Genomic DNA, 24,752 nt, shown 5'->3' on the forward strand with positions numbered 1-24,752 from the left:
TCCCTGCCCCGGATTCTCCGTGTAACCCTTACTCCGTGCCCCGGATTCTCCGTGTAACCCTTACTCCGTGCCCCGGATTCCCTGTGTAACCCTTACTCCGTGCCCCGGATTCTCCGTGTAACCCTTACTCCATGCCCCGGATTCTCTGTGTAACCCTTACTCCCTGCCCCGGATTCTCCGTGTAACCCTTACTCCGTGCCCCGGATTCTCCGTGTAACCCTTACTCCATGCCCCGGATTCTCCGTGTAACCCTTACTCCCTGCCCCGGATTCTCCGTGTAACCCTTACTCCGTGCCCCGGATTCTCCGTGTAACCCTTCTCCTGTACTCTGTGCATTCTGCAGCTGGAAACCAAACGCCATAAAAGCCCATGGCGGCTTTCCAACTCAGCGGGGCCAAGAAAACGTTTATTGCTCACATCCCAAGAGGAGTGCTCTGAGAGCACAGCCTCTGGACGACCTGCTCAGCGAGGGATTAAGCATTGGGGGACGCACACATTTACATGGCCATGAAACCTTCGAACAAGTCTTTTCACGCTTTCTACAGTGAGTCTGCTCGTTTTATTTTACTTTGACTTCACAGCATTGCCCTTTCCTGGAATGAAGCCTGTGATATTAACGCCTCACTAGTCGCCCGGCCTGCGCACGTACACGGAACCTAATGAACCGCACTCAGTTTAGGACGGACGGCCTGTAGCGTGTAACATTTAGGCCGAGATTATACAGCTCGGGCGGGAACCCCAAATTGCCTAATGCCTATGAGACCGCTCCGTGTGCGTGCGTCCACCACGCTTCCCCAATCTCATGCCGGCAAGTTCACAGATCGCTGGGGCTGCAGGCGTGCGCGAGGCTATGCGCAGGTACTAGAAGCTTAGCCTGAAAGTCATTAAGGACCAGATTTAAAATTGTACAATTTGGATTTAATTTATAATACTACATAATATAAAAACACGATGAAAGAGCTGGTCCTGAAAGAGCCGAGACTAACAGTTTGGCCAAAATTGCGGGGTAGAGTAAAAAAAATAAAACCGTCTGACAATCGTCCCGGAAAGTTCTTCCAAAGCTTTATATAGATGTATAATATGAGCGGGCAGAGACGGCGTGATAGATGGACACATGGATATATTATATCTATCATATTCCCCCATCCTCATCTCAATATTCATGGGGAAACCATCCAGGAGTTTCTATTTCAGATAAATATTGCTCCAAAAAGAAATGTCCCTTGAAGGTCTCCTCCCCCCCCCCCCTTCCTCCCCCCTTTCTCTCTCCCCCTCGTCCACCCTCTCTTTCTCTCCCCCCTTCTCTCTTCCTCCCCCCCCCCCTTCGTGCCTGCTGCACTGCAAAATGTCAAGGAGAATGGAAAAATGACCCAAACGTTGAGTTGGATTTAAGAAACGTTGTGTCCTGCACGTGCCTGACGCTCGCGCACACACACACACATACACACACACACACACACACTCTCTATAACCTCATTAATGGACAAGCCCTTCATTCGCTCCTTAATCTAAAGCATATTCTCTAACTGCAGGAGAATTTCACGGGAGAATAAAGCAGGGCACAGCAAGAAACCTGGGGTCTAAACATCGGTAGATGAAGGGTTAAAAATACTTTATTCCATGGTAGACTCATGGTGTGGTGACAGGTAAAATCTCTAACACGCTTCGGGCAATAGCCCTTTGTCAAAGAGAGAGACACACACACACACACACACACACACACACACACACACACACTATCCTCATTAACGTACAAGCCCTTCATTCGCTCCTTAATCTAAAGCATATTCTCTGCTGCTGTTTAGGTCTCGTTAGACTATGTTGCTGCCTGCGTGCCCGTACATGCGAGGATGGGTACAGGAGGAGAGAAGGGACCCGCCAGGACACCCTCTTGCGCGCTCTCTCTCTCTCTCTGCGCTCCGGGCTCTTGTTCTGCCAGCTCTCTGTCTCTGCGGTGTCTGCACCGAGAGGCTCTTGTTTAGACAGCTCTGTGCCTCTCTCTCCATGAAAGGAACGGCAGTGGCTGGTGTGCAGGTCCCAGGCAGGCACAAGCCCGTCACTTTTACATATTTTATCCCAATAAGGAACGGAGATCAGAGCATCTTTAGCTCCCTCCCCTCTTCCTTTCCCCCCCCCCCCCATCCTCTGCTTTTATATCTGTAACCCTTGCAGCGACTAATGCGCCCAATTTTTAACCCTGTAACTGCCACTGGGGTTAAAAGAGCAGTTCCCCCAAATAAACCCCAAACACGACTTTTTCCCTGACACTCTCCCTTAGTCATCCCGATTACTAATCCATTTGGAAACCTTCCTGTAGTCGTTTCTTATTTTTGCCGGCCTTGCTCAAAGTGTTCTACAAAAAAGAAGAAAATGCTTCCGATCGCCCCCGATCTCTGCATATTTGCGATCGTTGCAGCATTTTCACCTCTTCTAGGTATTAGCCGCCAACTAGACCATAGCAAGAACATGCACAGCGTTGCTAGGTGTCCAGTATTGAACCGGACTGTCCTGTATTTGGACCCTGCCCAGTAAAAAAAAATTAGAGGTAATACTGGACATGTATGTGTATACTGGTATTACCTCACCAGCTATAGTGACCTGACCGGCTTGGGGGGGCCGCAGGATTTCCCTGAGCAGGGATGTTAGGGGGCTGGGCTGCTTGGTTTCATTACCAACCAGCAGCCAATCAGGAGGTGTCAGGAGCCTGGGGGTGGGGCCAAGGAGAAGAGAAAACAGCATGGAGAGGGTAGAGGGGTGTGTGTGTGTCTCGAGCGCATCGCACCTTTCACCATTGTGTCCAGTATTTTTGGAGAAGTCACCTGTCAACCCTACATGCAGATGTAGCGGGCGTTATTGCACTTGCTTGACGCGCACCCGCCCATGAAGGAACGCCCCTTTTTCGCACGCAGCTAATACACACAATGGTGCCTTGTCCCGTTGTGCGCGTCACGTTACAACGCGGGAGCATGAAACGCCTGCTACATGTAAGCTCCCCCGAGGCAGAGATTTCCTTTCCTATTGTCTGATCCCAATTGTTGCACTTCTTGTACTGTAATTCCCTGTTCTGCATTGTCTCTCTTGTAGAGCGCTAAGCACAGCTGCGGGCGCTATATAAATAAAGATATCCGTACATCTGTACATTGGAAAATTCTGCCATTGGCTATTATAAAACACCGTGCTAAAGGGGCCCAATCACTCACCTTTATTTCATTTATTACCTCTACTAGGTGGGATTTACTTCACCCGTGGGACAATTCCAAGGGGGTCACTTCTCTACTCGCTATAAAGAAAACAAATGGGGTCCCCTTTTCTATTAACCCATTTCTAATTCCCTTTTCTTGCAGGTTTTAATTCTGCAGTTGAACTCTTGAGATAGCAGTTGCAAGAAAAGGGCTTGTCTGGGTGGTTAAAATAGCCGCTGCTGCTCACGCTCATTAGGACAACAGAGGTTGGCTTGTTAACAGTGGTTGCTAGGGAAATAATGAACAGGTGAAAACACCTAAAAAAATGAAGATTTTGACAATAAAAAAAAAAAGGAAAGAGAGCAGCACTACATGAACCACCAGGCTATGTTATGACTTCTCCCAACAAAGACGCCGCCAATCCAAATCCAATATGTACGGTGACCTATTGTCCCGGTTTAGCTGGGACTGTCCCCCTTTAGCCGGGACTATCTCAGTTTTAGGGCTCTGTCCTAATTTTCTAGTCGTTGGCAAGTGTCGACAGCGCATGCGCACGAGCAGCCGGCAAGTGCCAAACGTTCGGGACATTTGTAGTCTGCGCATGCGGGACATTTATCCCGTTTTTTTGCCGGGACAAATATGGTCACCCTGCCGACATGACAAATGATTTCATTCATTACTTGATGTGGCGGCAGCTGGACATGTTTTGGCCAAAGGACTGAACTAAATGACCCATTCGTAAGAGAATAAAAAAATATAGCAATGAACTAAATAATTGGTCATATTGGATGTAAGATTGTACTTCGATTGCAAGCTCTTCGGGGCAGGGACTCCTTTCCCTATTGTTTTCTGTCTGAAGCGCGTATTCCCTTTGTGTGTTATAATGTCATGTGTATTGTAAAGCGCTATGTGCCTGGATGGCGCAATATTAATTAAGATATACATACATGCACACTGGGGCTTCTTTGTTTATTGTAGTATACGAGGTCACTTTCCTAGTAGTGCTCCAATTGGCACAAATAAATATACACATATATAATACTGTGGGTCGGGATTTTGAGCTTGCCAAGAGTGTGCATGTCTCCATTATGCGTTGCTCCGTTCAAGAGATAGAAGCATTTGAAATCTTAAGTGTATGGGATTTTAAAATGGAGCTCTCCGCCCAAGCCTTGTCTGATGGTCACCATGGTAACCTCAGAAGCTACAGATCATAAAATCATGTCTCTCTCATATACACACAGCATATAGAGCAGGACATGGTCAGGGGGCATAACACTAACATTATAGGAGACAAACTCATATAGGCTTCTGGGGGAGGGGGGGTCTCTTCCTGATTTTAGCACCTTCTATGTGGTTGTGCTGCAGATTAAGTACAAGTGGAGGAGAGAAGGAGATGTTGGGGTGGAGGTGTTGGGGTGGACGGTCTGAGCTGTGTGGACATTTCAGTTAGTCATATTCTGTCAAATGTTTTACTCCTTCAGTGCCAGAGCGACATGACTATAGAAAGCATACAAATTCATCGCCGAAAATATGTTTCTTTTTATTTTGCAGGAGAAAGTATGTGTCGGTCTCCTGACTTTCAGCTAACTCCACCTCAATGCTGTGTCCGAATGAGGCCGCTCTATTATATCAAAGCTGATAACAGAGTCGGGGCTGGATGCTCACACAGCTCACCTGGCAGGTATGCCCCCCGTCCCCTCTACAGTTTGTAATAGCCCCTTGTGGGTTAGTGGGAGCATTGAGTAAAACAGAAGTCTTACCTGGTTCTGTGCAGGCTCTGGGTGCCGCTCCCTGCAGAAAGGATCCCTTGTCAGCTCCGAGCTAAAGCAAATAAGACACGCCCAGTCTCATTAATCCCTTTCGCTGTCAGAGGGGCCATGGTAGCATAGCGGTTAATTCACCCCAAACATGTTTCGAGTAACAGGCCTCCAGATTATATGGGCTACATTCAGCCAGCCATTTTCAATCCCCCTGCATCTCATATGGTTTTATGGTTGCCTCCTGGGACACAAGGCTGCTCCCCACTCCGAGTTACCGTGTGCTTTTTAAGCATAATGATGTGTAATGATGACGTTTCGCCGTTATTGCAATGTAACAGGAGAGGCGTTATCATTACAGTTATATTACGCATGGTGGTTAATGGGTGGGGTGGAGGGTGCGTCCTTCTTTAGAGATTCGGTGGCGAAAGGGGAGGCGTTGTTACCTTGGAGCTGGTGTGGTTAACGGGTCCGCCGACCCTTCCTGGCGGAGGTTTGCCGTTTGCGCCGGAGTTCTGACTCTGCGCAGAGAGGTTTGACGGCTGCTCCCTCTCGGAGCCGCTGCTCTGCTCCGACAGATCGGTGAACACCTCGCTGCTGCCGGTCGGCGGACGATCTTCTAGCTCGAAGTCCGTGCTGAGGGAGGAACGCTCGGTGGTCTGGGATCCCAACGCGTTTCCTGTTTCTAATGATGAAGAGGAGGAATACTGCTCCCTGGTAGGACCGCAATGGAGCAGCAGCATGTCACAAGCTCCTTCTGCAACAGCAGAGAAAATCCCATGTTAGATCCGTATGACCGAGTAAGGAACAGTACCGGCTGCATGGAGCGAGTTCCTTTATCTCAGAGTGTAAGCTCTTCGGACAATGGCTCTCTACTCCAGTCCTCAAGGGTCCCCAACAGGCCAGGTATTAAGGATATCCCTGCTTCAGCACGTGTTTAGTCAAAATAACTGCACCACTGTTGCGCTTACTGCGCTCAAGCAGGGATATCCTTAATACGTGGCCTGTTGGGAGTTCTTCAGGGCTGGAGTTGGGGACCACTGCCTTAGAGAAATAGATGGTTTCTGTAATAAGGAGACAGAAAACTCTACAACCCAGGTTTCCCAAAACGGCTCCAGATCTCCAGATCACCATACGGTATTAAGAGTGCAGATATCCTGGCCCTGTGTGTGGACACCCAACAGGTGGACAATACGAGGGTTTCTCGAAAAACTGCCACAGCCAAGTTAATAGAGGTCGATGATTGGTAATGTCCATCATATTGTCATGAATAGCCCTATAGTTGTGTCACTTAGCTTCCTTCCCCTAAAAGGGACAGCCCCCAAACTTTAGCCTGTGACATGAACAGCAAAGCCAGCAACCTATTCAGGGAGGGCTTCTTTGTCCTTTTGGACCTGTCTGGCATAGTTGCAGTTTCACCAAAATGTGAGCCTGATAAAGATAAACTGCACTTATTAGACATAGATGCGCACTCTCGGTGACTGGGTGGGTGGGGTGTGACCTCCACAATGTGGCAACAAAGCGGTCCAACATAATGTCTCTCCTACACACTGCCCCCCATTAATTAGGGTAGTTATATATGGCCAATCACCGCTCCCCCTCCCATGAAGCCTTGCGTAGCGTTTTGCGACGTTGAACGTGCTTTCAGGAAACAAAGCGTTGATTGACAGCGCTACTTCCGCAGACATTCTGCACCAGCTGTGGGCTTTTCTGCACTAGCGGTGGACCAGTGGCTTTCCGTGGTGGTCTAGGGGAGGTAGGTGACATTTTTCCAGCCCAGACTATTCATATATACAATTATCTCAGTACATCGCACACATATGTATATATGCAGGACACTGGTCACATACCTGTTGGGTGGTTCCCCCTGTTTGGAGTGCTCCTTAGCTCCTGGATCTGGGCTTTGATTGTCTGCCTCTCTCTTAGGTCCTCCCTCTCCCGCGCCTGAAACACAAGCCCAAGTCCAGTCAGGGGACTGAGAAAGGGACACTGACGAAGGGGTGATGTCAGCACAAGGTATGCAAGAGAGGTGGGAAGGAGACAGAAAGGAACAGTTCCCTCTGGGTTCTTCTAGGGTAGAAGTCCAACTGCAGATCCGAGACGTGCTCTGACCAGTCCACAGGAGACCTGTTCTAATCTCATCCTGTAGCAGAGACTGCTTGGAGCTATAGTTCTGCCCCTTAAATACTACCAGGCTCCCAGAATTCCCTGCACATGTTCAGCACCAGAGCAAAGGTTTGGAGCACGACAACGTTGCAGAAGGTTGTTGTGTATGGCGTTTGCACGGGCATCCCCAGCAAATACCGTATTGGGGTTTGCCACGTTATAAATTGCTTGCAGTTTAATAATCATCTCAGGTTTCCAGGACACCTCGTAATTAATATGCAACAACCTCATAGGACAGTGCCTTGCTATTAATTATGCAGTGCTAGGAGCCATTCATTAACAATATAGGCTGGATATCTTATTAGAAAGGAAAGGTATACAGAGATATACCAAATAAGTAAACATGGGAAGGATGTTGATCCAGGGAGTAATCGGATTACCAATACTTGGAGTTAGGAATTAATTTATTTTCCCCTTATGAGACAGCATACTGTAGGATGATGTGTCACTGGGGTTTTTGTTTGCCTTCCTCTGGATCAATACAGGCAGTCCTCGATTAGCCAACAGGATCCGTTCTGGAAGTAGCGTTGGATAGTGAAACCGTTGTAAAGTGAGTCCCATGTTAATCAGTAGCGGTGAGTGTTGGGTAACGCATTCAGGCGTCGGATAACGCATTCCAGTGTCGAAAAACGGCCCATAGGGTTGCATTGTAAAGCGTTGGATATGCCATTCGTTGTAAAGTGAAACGTTGGATAACGAGGCCTACCTGTATACAGTAAGTACAAATATATCAAAGTATCTGTCGTCTAAATGTAGCATAGGTTGAACATGATGGACGCATGTCTTTTTTCATCCTCACCTACTATGTAACTATGCAAGATGTGCCCATTCTGCAACTATTATGGCACAGGGCTGTGCAAGTCTGGGATAGAAGCTCTTGGAGGTGACCCTGACCAGTTTAGCCTGACCCCTCTGTGCCAAACAGCAATGCACTCACCACAGAGGACGAGAGGTCTCCAACACCCTCTTGGCCTTTGGTCAGCAGTGTCCCACTGTCCCCATCCCTGCTGCAGGTCACCAGCATCCCAGCCAACGACGCGGCTGAAAAACCAACAAAGGACAGGCGAGTGAGGGGGGGTGGGACTCTTTCCTTGCACAACGGGTAAGGGATCTGACCCAGAGACGTTATTTATCCAAGTGTCTCCGCTGCAAAACTAGGACAACAAAGAGAAAAAAAAACCTCATCTATTTTCTTTAATGAAATAACCCCACTAAAACCAATGGGACTTTGATAAATGGGGTGCAGGATCACCAGGACTGCAGCGGTCGGAAGGGTCAGCAGAGCGCGGCCAACAATATTTCTATCTCCGGCACAGAGGTTACAAAGCAGTAGAGAGCAGAAGGCGGTCGGCTGTGACTGTATAGAACAGAGGTGAGCAACTCCTGCCCTCAAGGGCCACCAACAGGTCAGGTTTTCAGGATATCCCGGCTTCAGCAAAGGTGTTGCTGTCGATGACTGATCCACTATTTGAACCACCTGTGCTGAAGCAGGCATATCCCTAATACCTGGCCTGTTGGTGGCCCTTGAAAACTGGAGTTGCTGGCGAACCTGCCCCTCCCCCGCCCACCCCCCCCCCCCCCCCCCCAATAATGGAGGTTTCAGGACAAGGTTAAACAGAATGAAGTAGGTACAAAAAAAGAGCTCTAATTACCCTCAATCTCATCAGTGCGCACTTTTCGGATCGCAGCGCGAATCAGCTTCCGCTCCTCATACTCGCTGGCACCGCGGAGCTAGGACAGACCCCAAATATATCAGTGAGACATAAACTGCCTTTCAAATGGGAGAACAAGAACGGCTGCAGACCGGTCACAATATATATTCAGTTATATATTCAGTGTCGGACCACTAGGAAATATGACTTCACCCCCCAGCACGGAACCCTGTCCCCAGCTTCCTCTTAACAGTGCCAATGCAGGCACGGCTTGAAGGCGAGATGGTTGGGAAGTGGAGGGGTGGGGGGAGGACTGTGGACTCAGGGGATCCATTAGGGCTATGGGCCGACTGGAGATCACCCCGGCACTCTAGTCCGACCCTGAATATAACCCGCGTTTCAGCTCCTGAAAATTAGATTGCTGCCCAGCACCTCCTGCTGGCAGCTGACAGTGATGCAGGTGTGTAGTTAGTAAAGTCACAGTGCCCTCTTCTGGTGAATAAGGAGACTGCAAGAACAGTATCACTACACATCCATCACTGAACCAAACTGTACCCCCCCATACACATCTGCCCTGAGCTCACCAGTGCTGTCAGCTCTTCCACGTCACTGATACCTTGCAGCTTCCCTGCCAGGGTGCGCAGGACTCGCTGCTGCTGCTCCTGCTCTCGCTCAGCCCTGGGGGAACACAAACACATACAGTTGCAGTTAAAGGCACTTTGAGCTGCACAAACGCAGTCAATAAGCAGGGGTATTCTGCATCACCTGGGTGACACTGTACTTTAAAAGGTGCAATCCGACATAGCCAGCAAAAAACTTCCCAAACTAATATAAACAATGTAACACTAATTGGCTAATCTAATCATACTAAAAGCAAATACTGTTTCTAGAGAAATGTATAACCATTTAATTTCGTAGGGGCCATCTAAATGGGAGAGTTTGTCAATCAAGTGCGTCTTTCCCCTTAGCATACTGGGTCTAACATCCTTATTTAGAGCCGATAAGGGGAGCGGCACAAGGTGGCTCTGCCTGTGCAAACTCCTGTTCAACACAGTGACATCAGACAAAAGGGCCAGCGGAAATCCCACCACTCCCAAGTCTCAGCTCACCGGGTTTACAAGCCAACTTTAAAAGGGATTTAAAATACTTACAGATGTGTGTGGGAGAAGGCCTTAAATAACCCCGATGTGATCCCTTAAACATGTTCCTGCCATTAGTACACTTTGCTCCTAGGAGGGACTGACCCCTTAAACATGTCACAGTCAGTAGTACACTTTGCTCAGAAGGAACACACCCCTTAAACTTTGCTCCTAGGAGGGACTAACCCATTAAACCGCTAGATCCCCCTTGCATTTTACACAGATCAGGGGAGATATACAGGAATGACCTCTTTGCTGTAAGACACTGTGCTGCAGACACACACTGCTCTCTGACCCTCCCCACAGCTCGGATAACTCACCGGGGCTGGTTCTCCTTGTCTTCCTGCTCACGGCTCCTCTCTGATCGGAAGCGTTTGGAGGCCAGCGCCTCCTCGCAGAGCTCCAACTCCTTCCTGCGCAGCTCCCGGATCGCCGTGCGGATCTGACGCCGCTCTGCCAGGTCCAGGGTCACCTCCAGCTGCGGAGGGGGAGGAGGGAGAAGGGGTGAGTAAGCAGGGAAGAAGCCAAAAAATCGAGCCAGACAGCAGGTGTGTGGGCTCAACGGGGGAGACATTTCTGGCCAAGTTCTCCATTAGTTTCTGGAGGATTTGTACAAAATAAACGGTTTGACACAGACCTGCTGCTCAAGGATTAACTTATGCAACACTCAGATTTTCCATGGGGGAAGAGAGAAAAAGAAGCCAGGATCCTTCAATTCCAGGGATACGCTTGTTTATGGAAAACTTGGGTTTCCACCATGCATGAAAAGGATGTCTCCTTCAATTTGCCTTCTGACCTCGGAATAAGGATTGTGGCTCAGGGCATCGGCTGTTGGGAGAAAGGCAGCCAGCCCTGAAGCTGCAGTCCCTCCTTGCATCTCTACTACGTACTTCAACACGGTTTCCGCCCATGGATACTCGGTGAGCTACGACAAATATGGCCACCCTTTGTCCTATAGGTTGGCTATACCAGGCCAGCCGAGGCTCTGTGGAATTGGCACATTTAAGGGGGAGGTTGTGACCGGTTATACTGAGCAGGATTACTACTGACAGCATATCAGTAGGGTCCGCTACCAACTAAACCCAAACAACACTGTGGAATATAAAATTCTTTTGCAAGGGGGTCATACGTAATGGAGGAAAGAAACCTGCAGAAGTTGCAGTGATCGGGAGCAGTTATACCCAGAGTGGCAGGGGTGGGCAAACATATACAAACTTAGGAGCCAGATAAAGTTTTCAGGAGCCAGTTTGGTAAAGAACAGGGGTGGCCGTCACACACCCTCCCCCTCTGGAGGCAGCTGCTATGTGTGCGTATCTGTGACACGCCCCCTCCCCTGCACCTTTCCTCAGCGCTAGCAAAGCAGAACAGGGTTTGCTGTTACTGGTCGCAGAGGTGACGGACAGGTCGGGCAGCCCTGCACCAGGATTACATCTGTAGGCATTTTCACATCCCTGCCGCCGGTTTCTTTGAACATCTGAAGAAATGTATGGAACGCTGCGTATTGATCCGCAGGGAGAAAGAGCGCACGGTTGTTTTTGATGCCGATATGTACAAAGCTCCACAACAACGCTGGGGGGTCAAAGTCGGACTGATATATTTAGGGTTGTTTATATTTTAGCAACTTTGCCAACTATAAATGCCGGAGAGCGCTCTGTGAGCACAAAATGTATCATTGGGATACCAAAGTCACGTTAAAAAAAACAGACGGGAAAGTATTGGGGGATTTCACAACAAAATAGGATTTTAAAACCAGGAGAAGGGGGGGGGGGAGAATGCAAGTAAACTAATAAATGAAATATTTGGGCTTTGTAAGAGAGACGGAGCCTTTAAGGCCACGCGCCAGCGAGGAGCGGACCGCGTGTGGGGTAATCCGTTCCACGCAGCCGCTCCGTGGGAGGCAGGTATTTGCTCGGACTGGGGACGCGCTCTGGCTGAAAGGGTCGCACTGTGACCGGGTGACACTGCACATGGGAACGCGCCCCGTGTGTGCGATGTGTGCGATGTGTGGGATGAGCGTGGCCGTGCGGGGATAAAAGGGGCAGTTACTGCAATACACACTTGTCATTGTGCTGGAGGAATGCAGAAAGCACCGGTGTGCAAATTCATTACAGAGGGAGAGAGACCGTGGGGAAGATAAAGGTCAGGCAGTGACCTATAGCAGTTGGAGGGGGGGCCTATGGAATATTAGATTGCGTCATCGGGATTGTTAACCCCTTCAGTACCTGATAGACGTACAGAGTACGTCATGCAGTGTGGCCCTTCTGACATAAGGTGTACGTCAGGGATGGCCGACTCCAGCCCTCAAGGGCCAGGTTTTAAGGATATCCCTGCTTAAGCACAGGTGGCACAATCAGTGGCTCAGTCAACGACTGTGCTGAAGCAGGGATATCCCGAAAACCTGGCCTGTTGGTGACCCTTGAGGACTGGAGTTGGACAGCGTGACGGATCTAGACAGGAGGGGAGGGCGAGACCCACGGGCTCGCCCTCTTTCCTTGCACATTTAACGGGTGCCAGAAATGATTGCGAGTGCCGTGGCGGCGGAGGTGACAGAGCTGTGGGGGGGATAGAGTCGCGATCCGAGCGGCTCGCTCATATATTCAGGTGTTTTTTCCCTTATTAACTGAACCAAGCTGTTCCACGATCCTCCCCCCCCCCCCCCCCAGCCCACATCTCCAAATCGCCCCCCGCCCCCCGATCGTCAAGCCGCTTTGTCCACGCAAAGCCGTGGGGTCAGGGCTCGCTCCTGCGGCCAGCGAATCAATGCAACGTCATTGGCAGGCAACATTGCGACTTCCTATTCGCGACCCCGCAGCCATACTTTTACTGCAAGTATCTCATGGGGTCCACAGATCAACTTCGAGAGACCCCCCCCCCCTTCCGATCTGGTGTGTTTGGGGGACGGGGGCGGGTAGAGAGATTTGGGTGCCTGCAAGCCACAACCATAGAGTGTAAGCTCACCTGGGCAGCGACTAACATTCCTTCGTGCTGCGTACCGCGCGCTATACTGTAATTGTGACGCGCTTTGAGTCCCATTGGGAGAACAGCGCTATATGAAATAAAGTTATTACAGTATTATTATTATTAACTGTGTTGGGGCATAAGAGGTCAGCAAGTCATTGGTCCAGTAACAATACATGCGCCCAACAACAAGGATGGATTTCAGGTTCAAACCCCAAAGTATCTGAAAGACCTTAAAGCCGCGATCCATGCTGCCGGATAGAGCACATTACATACTATAGACTTCTTTTCACCATCTTTGATCCAGGGGGGTTTCCCAGAGAATACTTGTGTGGTCCTGAGACAGCTGCGATGTCATTGCGCCCGTGATCCAGGATGGTTGCCTACATTAGCGACCCCACAGCCATCTCTGGGACCTGTTATCCCTCCGGGTGCTGCAGCTCAGCGGATCATATTAGGAAAAAATAAAAAAAAAGACGAATTTCCGAGTAATGGGGTTCATTGAACGCGCGACCTTTCTGCATGGGGAAAAATGTGAAGGGTTTTCAAGCGCTGCAAGGTTCAGTGAAATGTAATCCCACATGGGACCACGTCTGGTACTGGATACCCCTCCAGGGGGCTGTGTGTGTTTGGGAAGCTCAGCACCGTCTAGTCCCAGGGTTTTAATGGGTGAGAAAATAACCTTCCAGGTGCAGTCACACTCAACCGGTCCCAAAGATATTATTTTTAACTCGCCAAGCTGCCTTTGCCTTCCCTCGCCCCCCTGATCACCCCCGCCTGACTGTGGAGCCGGCTAGCGGGTGTCTATTTTAGGTATAACGAAGTCAGTGTACCCATACAGAATTGGCAACCAAGCTAAACACCCAAAGGAAAAAGATGTCTGAGTGGGTTTTCTGGATCTACACTTCTATAATTCAGGCTGTGTAATAGAGATGGGGAAATCTACAGGAAAACATCCGTGTGTTAAATGGATGGGAAGCTCCACTTGCCTTTCATTACCCAGAATCCTTGGCTGCAGTTTAATCACTGTACAGTGGCAGTAGGTTTGGGGTCCGGTGAATACAGTTACATAATATCAAATATCCCACAAGTTCGAAGCTCTTCCACCACTTTCAGGAGCAACAATCAATTCGTTGAAATCAAGGGGGCTGAAAACATTTCCCCTACCTGCACGGGTCAAACGCGGGGAAGCCCATCGTCCCCCGCGAGGGCCCGTGCAGGAAAGCCTGCGCAGCTACTGCAGAATGTCCGCGAAGGCAGAGCTGCCATTCACTGCTCTGCTTCCCAAAGTTTCCCCCCACAATGCCTTGCTTTGCGCAAAGCATTATGGGGGCACAAGTTTAGGGAAGCAGAGCGGTAAATGACAGCCGCCGTCCATCTGCACACGAGCGGATTCTTCCAGCCCCATTAAATGTGTTTGCAAAACCGGCACGACTACAATAAGGCCCTTAACCCTCTCACTGTCACGCTGCATTGCAGACCCCCACGGCGGTGAGCCAGCCTCGTTCTTGTGAGCTTGTTTCAGGCCGCGTCAGCCCTTTGAGGCAACTCACGTTGACCCCCATTAAACATGCTGTGAAGCTGTTTCCTGGTGCTTCAGAAGATTTTAGCCCCACTCATTTGTTTTGACACGATGACGCTGTCGCAGTCGCCGGCACTATAAGGCTGTGCTTATAGTGACGGCGACAGCAACGCCGCGTCAAAACAAATGCATTGCCACTGTCGCGTGCGCTTAAAGTAAGCGCGGAGCGACGGCTTGGTTGCGATCGCTGGAAGTCATCTCAATTTGATTTTTTCAGCAACCGCAGCCACACTTCCCCCCCTTCTCACACGCAAAAACCCAGCACGCTCTCCCCTACACCCCCCGCGCAAAAACCCAGAACGCCCCCCTCCCCGTTCTCACACGCAAAAACCCAGCACGCTCTCCCCTACACCCCCCGCGCAAAAACCCAGAACGCCCCCCTCCCCGTTCTCACACGCAAAAACCCAGCACGCTCTCCCCTACACCCCCCACGCAAAAACCCAGAACGCCCCCCTCCCCGTTCTCACACGCAAAAACCCAGCACGCTCTCCCCTACACCCCAAACGCAAAAACCCAGAACGCCCCCCTCCCCGTTCTCACACGCAAAAACCCAGCACGCTCTCCCCTACCCCCACCCCTTCCTGCACTCCACTCCTTCTCACACTTTATACAGTCACACCCCACTAACCTTCAGCCCCGCTCCACATACCACTCACTCCCGCCTACACACACACCCAACACCTTACTCAAATCACACACCTTCCCCCCCCAACAAAAACGATCAGCCCCCGCAGACCAGCCACCAGTTACCCCGGGGGGCCGGCTGAGAAACACTGCCATACTTCATTGCTGGGGAAAAGGTGGCGCCAATAGGAAGCCATGACGGATGGCACTGCGACTTCCTGTTAGCCCGCGTTACGTGGGGCATTTATACAACTAGGCACCATCAGCGGCACCTTCCACGGCAAGTGCCCCCAGATCTGGAATTAACACTGTTCAGCTCCGGGGACCCCCGGCTTCCCATCCCAAAAAAACAAAACAATGGAGCTGCCTACAACTTGCCCTTTTATATGAGGCTCACGCCAAGTGACACGCGATCATGCACTGCGTGTTCTGCTAGAGAGGAACACACTTCACAGGCGGAACCATTTATGGAGTGCTGGTCTATGGGAGAATGTGTATCCCGGCGCTCTGTGTAATGCAAACCCCATGTTACCAAAAAAGTAGGCCACAGTAACACGGCAATAACCGCTACAGTATGAGAAGTGTCTAGAGCTGCCGGCGGGGAGTTGTGACGCATGAATTTGACTTTAATGCCACTTGGGAGATTGTGAGTATCCGAGCCCCTGCTAAGGCATCAGTCCCTGCATATTGTACATTTCCCCTTTTCAACATGGTTTTATTTATTTATTTTTTAATCTGACGCGCCGTTCAGGAGATATAACCGTTTGAAACAATACGCGCCCCCCGGGAGGTTAAAATGGAGCTCTGCCCAGAGCACAGAGCAGTCTAAAGGTTACCATGGAAACATCCGAAGCTAGCGAGGGCGAAAATACTCATTTTTTTTATACTTAATTTTTATTACACATTTTCATTGGTAGGGGGCATGCTGGTAAACATGACAGATTAACACATCTTTACAATTTGCCATGTTTAAATTATACTTAAAAAAAGTGTGTGTGTGTGTGTGTGTGTGTGTGTGTGTGTGTGTGTGTGTGTGTGTGTGTGTGTGTGTGTGTGTGTGTGTGTGTGTGTGTGTGTGTGTGTGTGTGTGTGTGTGTGTGTGTGTGTGTGAAAAGGTATAAATTAGATGCTCAAACTTAACTCAAAAATACAAAAATCATTATTTAATGTAAAAATTGTGTAACTCACAGAATGTACACAACATAACTTTAGTCACACACATTTGTTTCCCTTTCTTATCAATAGTTACTAATCGTGACGCAACATCCGAACCGTAAAACCGTCAGCATTATCATAATTAATTGCCCCATTTATCAGTAAGTGACACTGTGCGCTCTCATTCATGCGAGATCAAGAAAATCCCCATTTTTAACACTACAACAAGCATTTTATTTTTAAGCTGCAGGATATGCAGATGCTTCGAAGGGTAAAGAGAAGGTTGAGGGGTCCTTTGGGGTTCTTGAGATGTTATATAGGCACAGAAAAGGGTGAGGTGCTTCTTGGGGCAAGCGCTTAACAGTATAAACTCATTGAGGCTTCTAAAGGAGATTGGGGTTTTAAAATGGCTGCTCCCTTCTCTCTTAGAAGTAAAAAAAAAACTAGGGGTGTACGATAAGGCCCATGTTTACAAAGTGGGGCTATAACACAGGACACTTTCTAGAGCAGGAAGACTGCTTCTGGAAACATTCAAATTAGCAGGCTGCACGTCCTCTCCCGGTGCCGGAAGGAGTCTTATGGCATAGCACCGCTTAGTAACTCGACGCTTATTCTATTCCTTCTACCAATAATTGGGAAAGACAAGAAACTGGAATGGTGCGTTCTTCTGGGAACGTTGCGATTTGTGTTTTTTTTTAGAGTAGCTGCATCTGTCCTATAATTAACCCTCACACGCCAACCTCAAAAGGCTGCATGGATCAAAACCTCTGGGGCTGCACACCCTCCACCCCCCTCTCACAGAGCACACTCACCATTTCTCTCTATTCCACTCTCACCCCACTAATTTTCAACCCCCCCCCCCTCCACACATACAGACCACTCACCCACCACTAACCCCCCCCCCAACCCCCCAATATCTCTTCATATGATCACCACACTCAATCAAGCCACACACACCTTTCTCTCCATCGCACCCTGACCGGTCGGAGCAGAGTTCCCCCGGGGGCAGCGGCACCCTTTGCAGAGGGTCACGGTACACCAGGGCACCCCAGCAGCCTGGTTGAGAAACACTGCCATACTTCCTTGCTAAATCGCAGCAAACACCGTCTTGTTGTTCTGTATCAGTTATGTCTACACGATTATCCTGGGTGGAGGGGGGGGGTCATTTTAAAGGAGAAGTTACCCCTACAGATTTCTTTGTACCCCTTTATTTTTAACAAATTTAGCAGAAAGCAAGGAGTCTCTGGAGACAAACCGTATTCATTTCAGATTGGGGGTTCACACAATCCCAAGATACACACTGGGAAACGGTAGTGCCAATAGTAAGCCATGAGAGATGACGCTGCCGCTTCTTATTGGACCGCGTGACGCACGAGATAGAATATACATATATTCTATTATATTTCACAGTGAAACGGTGAGGGAGCGTTTACTGTGGGAAGAGAGCAGAAGTGGGAAATATATCTAGTATTTATATCTGCCAGTCACAGAAAGGAAACATTTAGACGTGAGGAAGAGATATTTCGTTTAGGAATTGCGTGTCCTGCATCACTTTCTTTAAGGTCAGATGAAAGTCTTGGCAGAAGTTTCGGGGGCCCACATCTGGATGCGGTTTCATGCAATATTTTCTGTTGATGCTTTTGGAAAAAAGGCAATAAGGGACGCACACATGAAAAATTACAACACTAGTTCAAAATACGGTGACGTCGGCATCTCCCTGCTAGCAGAAATTTCCCCCAGCAAGCAGAAAACGGCACACTCAATAAGTGCGTCACTTAATTCCTTTCCCTACAAGGGTACAGTACACGTGAAGAAAAACCTAGGAGGTTTGGATAGCTCTGTACACTACAAATTAATCGATAAAGATCTCTGAAGCTGGTCCAATAAGAGGTATCACAACCTACAACCAGTCTGCTCTTCTCCAGCTACAAGAACTTTGAACGTATAAGTTTGGGATCTAGTATTTATATTGGCCATGGAGAAATGGAACCGACTCTGGCTGTTCCAGTAGTAACAAAAGGACGGAGAGGGAGTGGGTGGTATGATATCTTTTATTGGACCAACAAGTAGTTATGTTACAAGATTTTGGACCTCTCGGGGTCCTTCATCGGGTATGAAGGACCTCAAGAAGTTTGAAACCTTGTAACATCAACTAATTGATGGTCCAATAAAAGGCATCATACCACCTACTCCCTCTCCGTCCTTTGTTTCTACATGGAAGAAAGGACCAATATGGCGCCCCACTCTTCTTTACCTAGGCTGCTAAAGGACCTTTTAAAATGAATGTTTCCGTAGAGATTCTGGCTGTGGTCAGAGATCCCACACAGACAATCCACCTAGAGACCACTCTTGCCCTTTTGAGATTGTTACAAAGTGAACCACTATTCAGCGAGCCTGATCAGAACAGAAGTGGGGTGTCCTCCACTTCTGTTCGAGCCATTGGGACCTGCCTGCAACCCCGATAGCTACATTGAGCGATCATGTGGTTGAGATCTGAAAGACTGGTGGTCTCACAGCACTCAACGGTTCAAACTGGTAAATATCACTGTCAGATTTTCCGGCTCAGCTTCACGCCTCATCGGAAGACGTTTTCTCAAACTTTAGCAGTCGATTTGCCCCATGAAAAAAAAAAAATATATGAACTTTCATTTGAGCCCAAGCATTTATTTTCTCCTCTTTTTGAAGTTCAGGAAATCATGATCAAGCTATTTGTACCTCTCACAGACTGTGGCGGTGTTTGGGAGCAGAGGGAAGGTGGACAATCCGTGAACATAGTCCCCTGCTCAGAGGTCGGGTGGGGGAGTGCTATAAAACAGGCTGCACGCTCCCATTCTGAGACTTTTCAGCTCATGTCCAGCAGATGGAAAATCTAATTTTATCACAATCAAAACAAACCGTTCGACAGGAGAGAAGGGTGGAAACCTCAAACTAATGACAGAGCACAAGCTCAGCACTTTAAACTATTACTTTAGACAAAATGATTCATATGTTAACATCACACTGCCCAAGGGGTCTGCAAAGCATTGTCAAGACTATAGAATTTATTCATGAAGGCAACAACCACCTGGCAGACACACACATACTGGATATACCTAGAAAATGCCATACATACTAAATGTAAGATGGGAGGCTGGGAGGCTAACACCAGGTAAATGTGTTGGAACGACATGGAGAAGAAAGAGGATGCAACCGCAGTACGTGGAAGAAGGGTGGGGAGCCGTGTTGGTCCTTTCTTCCATGTACTAACAAAGGAGGGAGAGGGAGTGGGGGGTATGATGCCTTTTATTGGCCCAACAAGTAGTTGATATGTTACAAGCTTTCGAACCTCTCAGGGTCAAGGTTACCCGATGAAGGACCCCTGAGAGGTTCGAAAGCTTGTAACAGATCAACTACTTGTCGGGCCAATAAAAAGTATTATACCACCTACTCCCTCTCCCGCCTTTGTTACTACATAACACACACACACACACACACACACACACACACACACACACAGACTCTCCACAGCATGCTCTTGTGCTTCTAATTGAGAATGAGGTCACTGGGAAGATAGAGGGTTGTATAGTATAGTATAGTATAGTGCAGCACGTATTGAAAACCCCTGAAGACGAAGCACAGGAGAGATTCCCCGAGTACAGTATATAAAAAAAATGAATACGTTCAACATTTACAGAAGAATATTTTTCTTAATTATGCATCACCTGACCCAAAGAGCTTGCACTCATTTTTGTGCTTGAGGCACTGGAAGACAACGTGTGGGATTCGAACCGAGCTCCTCCACTTCAAAGGCCACCAAACGCCTCCTTCAGCTTTATACAACCAGCTCCAACTGGTCATTCCAGGATCATGTGAAGCCCCAGGAAACGTCCCATCAGAAAGCCTAACAGCTTCAGGATCAAGCGAACCCACCAGGAAACATCTCGTAAGGACACCTAAGGGCTTCAAGATCAGGAGAACACCCAGAAAATGTCCCATCAGAAAGCCTAACAGCTTCAGGATCAAGCGAACCCCCCAGGAAACGTCTCGTAAGGACACCTAAGAGCTTCAAGATCAGGAGAACACCCAGAAAATGTCCCGTCAGGAAGACTAACAGCTTCAGGATCAAGCGAACCCCAAGGAAACGTCTCGTAAGGAAACCTAAGAGCTCCAGGATCAGGAGAAACCCCAGGAAAAGCCCGTCAGGAAAACTAACAGCTTCAGAATCAGGCAAACGCCCAGGAAACGTCCATCAGGAAACCTAAGAGCTCCAGGATCCAGTGAACACCCAGGAAACATCCTGTCAGGAAACCTAAGAGCTCCAAGATAATGTGAACCCTCTCCCCCCCGGAACGTTCTGTCAGGAAACCTATAGTAAGAGCTTGAGGATCAGGTGAACCTCCAGGAAACGTTCCATCAGGAAGCCTAAGCATCAGCATCAGCATCAGTAGGAACGAATACAACACACAGAACAGGAGCTAAACCTTCAAAGAAAACCTTGATTCATGTTAACTGTACGTTTTGATGTTTGAACGCATATCAGGTCTAATTTCATTGTGGTGTCAATGTCTATTATTGTAAAAAATATTAGGCTATTTACCTACGATTTGTAGCAAAATTAGACCTAATTTCATTTGAAAGAAATAGTAGCTACACTGCCAAGGGAAAGTGGAGTCAGACTTAATTGCAGTATTAGCAAACCGCTGTTATATCAGCCACATTGTGCAACAACATTTAATGTAATTTCATTTTATAGTCTCGGCTAAATATCAAAGCAAGGTCAATTAATTATGGAAACAGCAGCCGGGTTTTCAGCGGAAATTACAATCTGATTTCATGATCGGAGAAGGGAGGGAGCGGAGAAGGAAATTAGGGAAAGGAAGGGATGAGGACGCAGTGAGAGAGGAGGAGGGAGGTAAGAAAGGAGAGGAGGGAGGTAAGAAAGGAGAGGAGGGAGGTAAGAAAGGAGAGGAGGGAGGTAAGAAAGGAGAGGAGAGGAGGGAGGTAAGAAAGGAGAGGAGAGGGGGGAGGTAGGAGAGGAGAGGAGGGAGGTAAGACAAGAGAGGAGAGAAGGGAGGTAAAAAAGGAGAGGATAGGAGGGAGGTAAGAAAGGAGAGGAGAGGAGGAAGGTAAGAAAGGAGAGGGAGGTAGGAGAGGAGAGAAGGGAGGTAAAAAAGGAGAGGAGAGAGGCAAGAGAGGAGAGGAGGGAGGCAAGAAAGGAGAGGAGGGAGGTAAGAAAGGAGAGGAGGGAAGACAGGAGAGGAGGGAAGTAAGACAGGAGAGGAGAGAGGTGGGAAAAGGAGAGGGGAGAGGTGGGAAAAGGAGAGAGGTGGGAAAAGGAGAGAGGTGGGAAAAGGAGAGGAGAGGGGGGAAAGGAGAGATTGGGGGATGGAAAGGAGGAGGAGAGAGTGGGGAAAGGAGGAGGGGGAGAGAAAGGAGAGGAGAAAGGGGGGGAGAGAAAGGAGAGGAGAAAGGGGGGGGGGAGAGAAAGGAGAGGAGAAGTGGAGAGATCGGGTCAGTTGGCACAGTTATTCCTTATATGGTTAAATCCTTACTCTGAGCCCAGCGTCAAAGTAGTTCAAGCCAAAAACATTCACACAGCCTGTTTGGAAAAATACTATAGACTCATTTTCTCCCTGTCCACTTATTCTGGTGTTACAGGGAGGCAACGGCTGGATTATTTAACTGCTTCGCTGCCAAAAGCAGTGTGTGGCTGGCTCGTGTGTTGGCCAAAGGGTTAATGATTAAAAAAAAAATCCTGACATTTTCACCCTCTTGTAACTTGAAGTCATGGAACACGCCTAGAACAAAGTGATTTACAAGAAATAAAGGCTACTTCCTGACAGGCCGCGTAGGTCATGTGTATAAGCATAAAAACCAAGAGAAACTTTATTGATGCGAACAAACAAAAAATAAAAGAAAAATATATATATTACGAAGCATATTTACTTGATAAAGATGCAAAAAATACATACATACATACATACATACATATATATATATATGTATGTAAGTACAACACAATGAGGAACTTTTTAAGGCAATCTAATCCTATATGTATATAAGGATATATAAACCAAATATAATAATAATAATAATAAACGTAGAGAGATATATGAAAATTAAGTGCAATAGATACTACCATATATCTCATGTGCTGTACTTAATATGACCTTGTGTCAGAGGAAAAAGTGACCATATAGCTAATGTTGTGCTTATAGAATTAATAAGATATAATAAATCACATAAACCTATATACTGTATATAAATAAATTAATTACGTGTAGATAATCTAATCAAGTATAACTTGTGAGTCATTAAGTGGATATAGACATTGAATGTATATCATACCATTAATAATAACAACAAATGTAGAAGATATACATGATATATACCATAATCATAATTTGATATATCTCATTATAAAAAAATGTGTTGGATCCCAATCTATATTCATGCCGTGAGGCATCCTGGTTCTTAACATAAAGATCCAGTATGCCTCACGTTGATCCAACAACTTAATTCCTGTTACCTCCTCTAGGCGAGGGTGGGATAAACTCAATGCCTTGAAATGTGAAATTCCCCACTCCTCCATTGGGACAATGAGTAAAATGTTTCGGAACCGGGTGATTAAGATCCCCTTTAGCAATCAGCCGAAGGTGTTCCATCATCCGAACCTTGAGGTTCCCGATAGTCCTACCCACATACTGGCTACCGCATCCACAGGTAATGACGTAGACAATATGGGTGGAATCACAATTAATAAACGATGTGATTTTATGCGTTGTTCTCGTAATAGATGAAGTAAACGTCTTTGAGGGACACATCTTGTTACAAATGTTACACTTGGCACAGGGGAAGGAACACTTTGGGAGTGTTGTGGTAGTCCCGGAGTTAGAGACAAAAAGACTGGGAGATAATGTACCTGCTAAAGTTGTAGCTTTCCTAAAGACCACATTCAGACCAGAGGATATAAATGGTTTTAGGACTGGGTCCAAGGTGAGTCCTGGCCAATGTTTTTTTAATATAGCTTTCATTTCATTGGCCTGAGCACTAAATGAAGTGATAAACAGGGGTGAGTTGTCGGTAAGTAACCTCTTATTGGATGTTCCAATCCTGAATTACATTTCCACAGAAGCAAACAGTGATCGGGAAAATGATTTCACAATGAAATGCAAAGCAGATGCATATTTTTGTTGTTGTTGTTAAGTACTTCCTTCTGCATTTGTCCTTAAAGTTTAGAGCATACCTGGCCAACTCCAGCCTTCAGGGGCCACTAACAGGCCAGGTATTAAGGATATCCCTGCTTCAGCACAGGTGGCTCACTTCAACTGATTGAGCCACCTGTGCTGAAGCAGGGGCATCCCCAATGCCTGGGCTGTTGGTGGCCCTTGGGGCCTGGAGTTAGCCATGCCTGCTCTAAACTTTACAAACCGTGTCATTTTCCCCAGGGCCTATGGTTAGGAAATACATACACGGATGACATGGGAAACGCAGCAGATCCCATACAATGTTGATGAACTCTTGCTGTCTTTTCTTTGCCAGCAAAAAAAAAAAAAAAAAAAAGTTTAAATTCTATTTACCAAGCCCCAGTCGATTTATTTTTCATGAGCGGAATATTTCTGGGAGTAATATGATTTCCTCGGCTCTTAAAATAAATAAATATATATATATATATATATGTGTGTGTGTTTGTACCGTGTTAGCCGAGCTTTAATAAATGTTACCGCCGGAAGAAGAGATCAGAGATCTCGAAAGCTCGCACAAATTAAAGCATTTCGTAAGCCACAGAACAGTATCGTCTATTCATTTTTTAATAAATATACACACACACACACACACACACACACACACACACACATATATACATACACATATACATACACATACACATATATACATATATACATATATACACACACACACACACACAACACAATATATATATATATATATATATACATACTGTACTACAAACATATTTATTGATCCCAACAGAGGTGCAGAGGCTCGTGTGTTAAGGGAATTATAAAATGCTTGGGAAAGACGCCAGACTATAGCAGCATAGGCACACGGGGTCCTTATCTGCAACCTTCCGCCCCACAAAGTATAACAGACTAGAAAAGGGTAGCATTGACTTGGGATACAGGGGCTGCAATCCCTTTCTGGCGAGTGACGGGTTCACAGCCCCACGTGATAGACAACAGATCAATATCACGTTGCTCCTGGAGATGACTCTGATCAGTTCCAAGGTTCTGTGTTTGAGGCGATGTCGGCCGTCTTTATCATTGGGTTATAGATTAGCCCGTTCCTGCTATCGCTCGCCTGCGGCCGCCGAGGTATGTCTTGGACGGTCTACGTGATGCATGCAGGATTTATCATTAACTCCTCAACGTTCCCATTAGGATAACGGGAAAGAGAAGTGCAAACCTCACTTCTGCTATATAGGGGTTTAATGTGACAGAGGACAAGTGTTTGTGTCCGGCTTCAAGCAGACCACTTTATGTGAACATACATAGACCCCGGTTCTCTGGATTGAATTGGATCTTCTTGGAAAAGAT

General features: G+C 47.6%; 1 protein-coding gene across 4 annotated transcripts in view; it reads right to left on the minus strand.

The window, feature by feature from the left end:
• SMTN (smoothelin) overlaps positions 1-24,752 on the minus strand; it is a 97,106-nt gene that overhangs the window by 51,863 nt on the left and 20,491 nt on the right. For all 4 annotated transcript variants that reach the window (XM_075568922.1, XM_075568921.1, XM_075568919.1 and 1 more), the window contains exons 2-8: positions 10,217-10,374; positions 9,342-9,435; positions 8,758-8,836; positions 8,043-8,146; positions 6,790-6,883; positions 5,386-5,696; positions 4,943-5,003 (exon numbers count right to left, since the gene is read on the minus strand). In XM_075568922.1, the coding sequence (XP_075425037.1) occupies positions 4,943-5,003; positions 5,386-5,696; positions 6,790-6,883; positions 8,043-8,146; positions 8,758-8,836; positions 9,342-9,435; positions 10,217-10,374 (901 nt within the window). The remainder of the gene's footprint in view (positions 1-4,942; positions 5,004-5,385; positions 5,697-6,789; positions 6,884-8,042; positions 8,147-8,757; positions 8,837-9,341; positions 9,436-10,216; positions 10,375-24,752) is intronic.

This window comes from Ascaphus truei, chromosome 13 (assembly GCF_040206685.1).
Source record: "Ascaphus truei isolate aAscTru1 chromosome 13, aAscTru1.hap1, whole genome shotgun sequence".
In the NCBI taxonomy this organism is placed as follows: domain Eukaryota; kingdom Metazoa; phylum Chordata; class Amphibia; order Anura; family Ascaphidae; genus Ascaphus; species Ascaphus truei.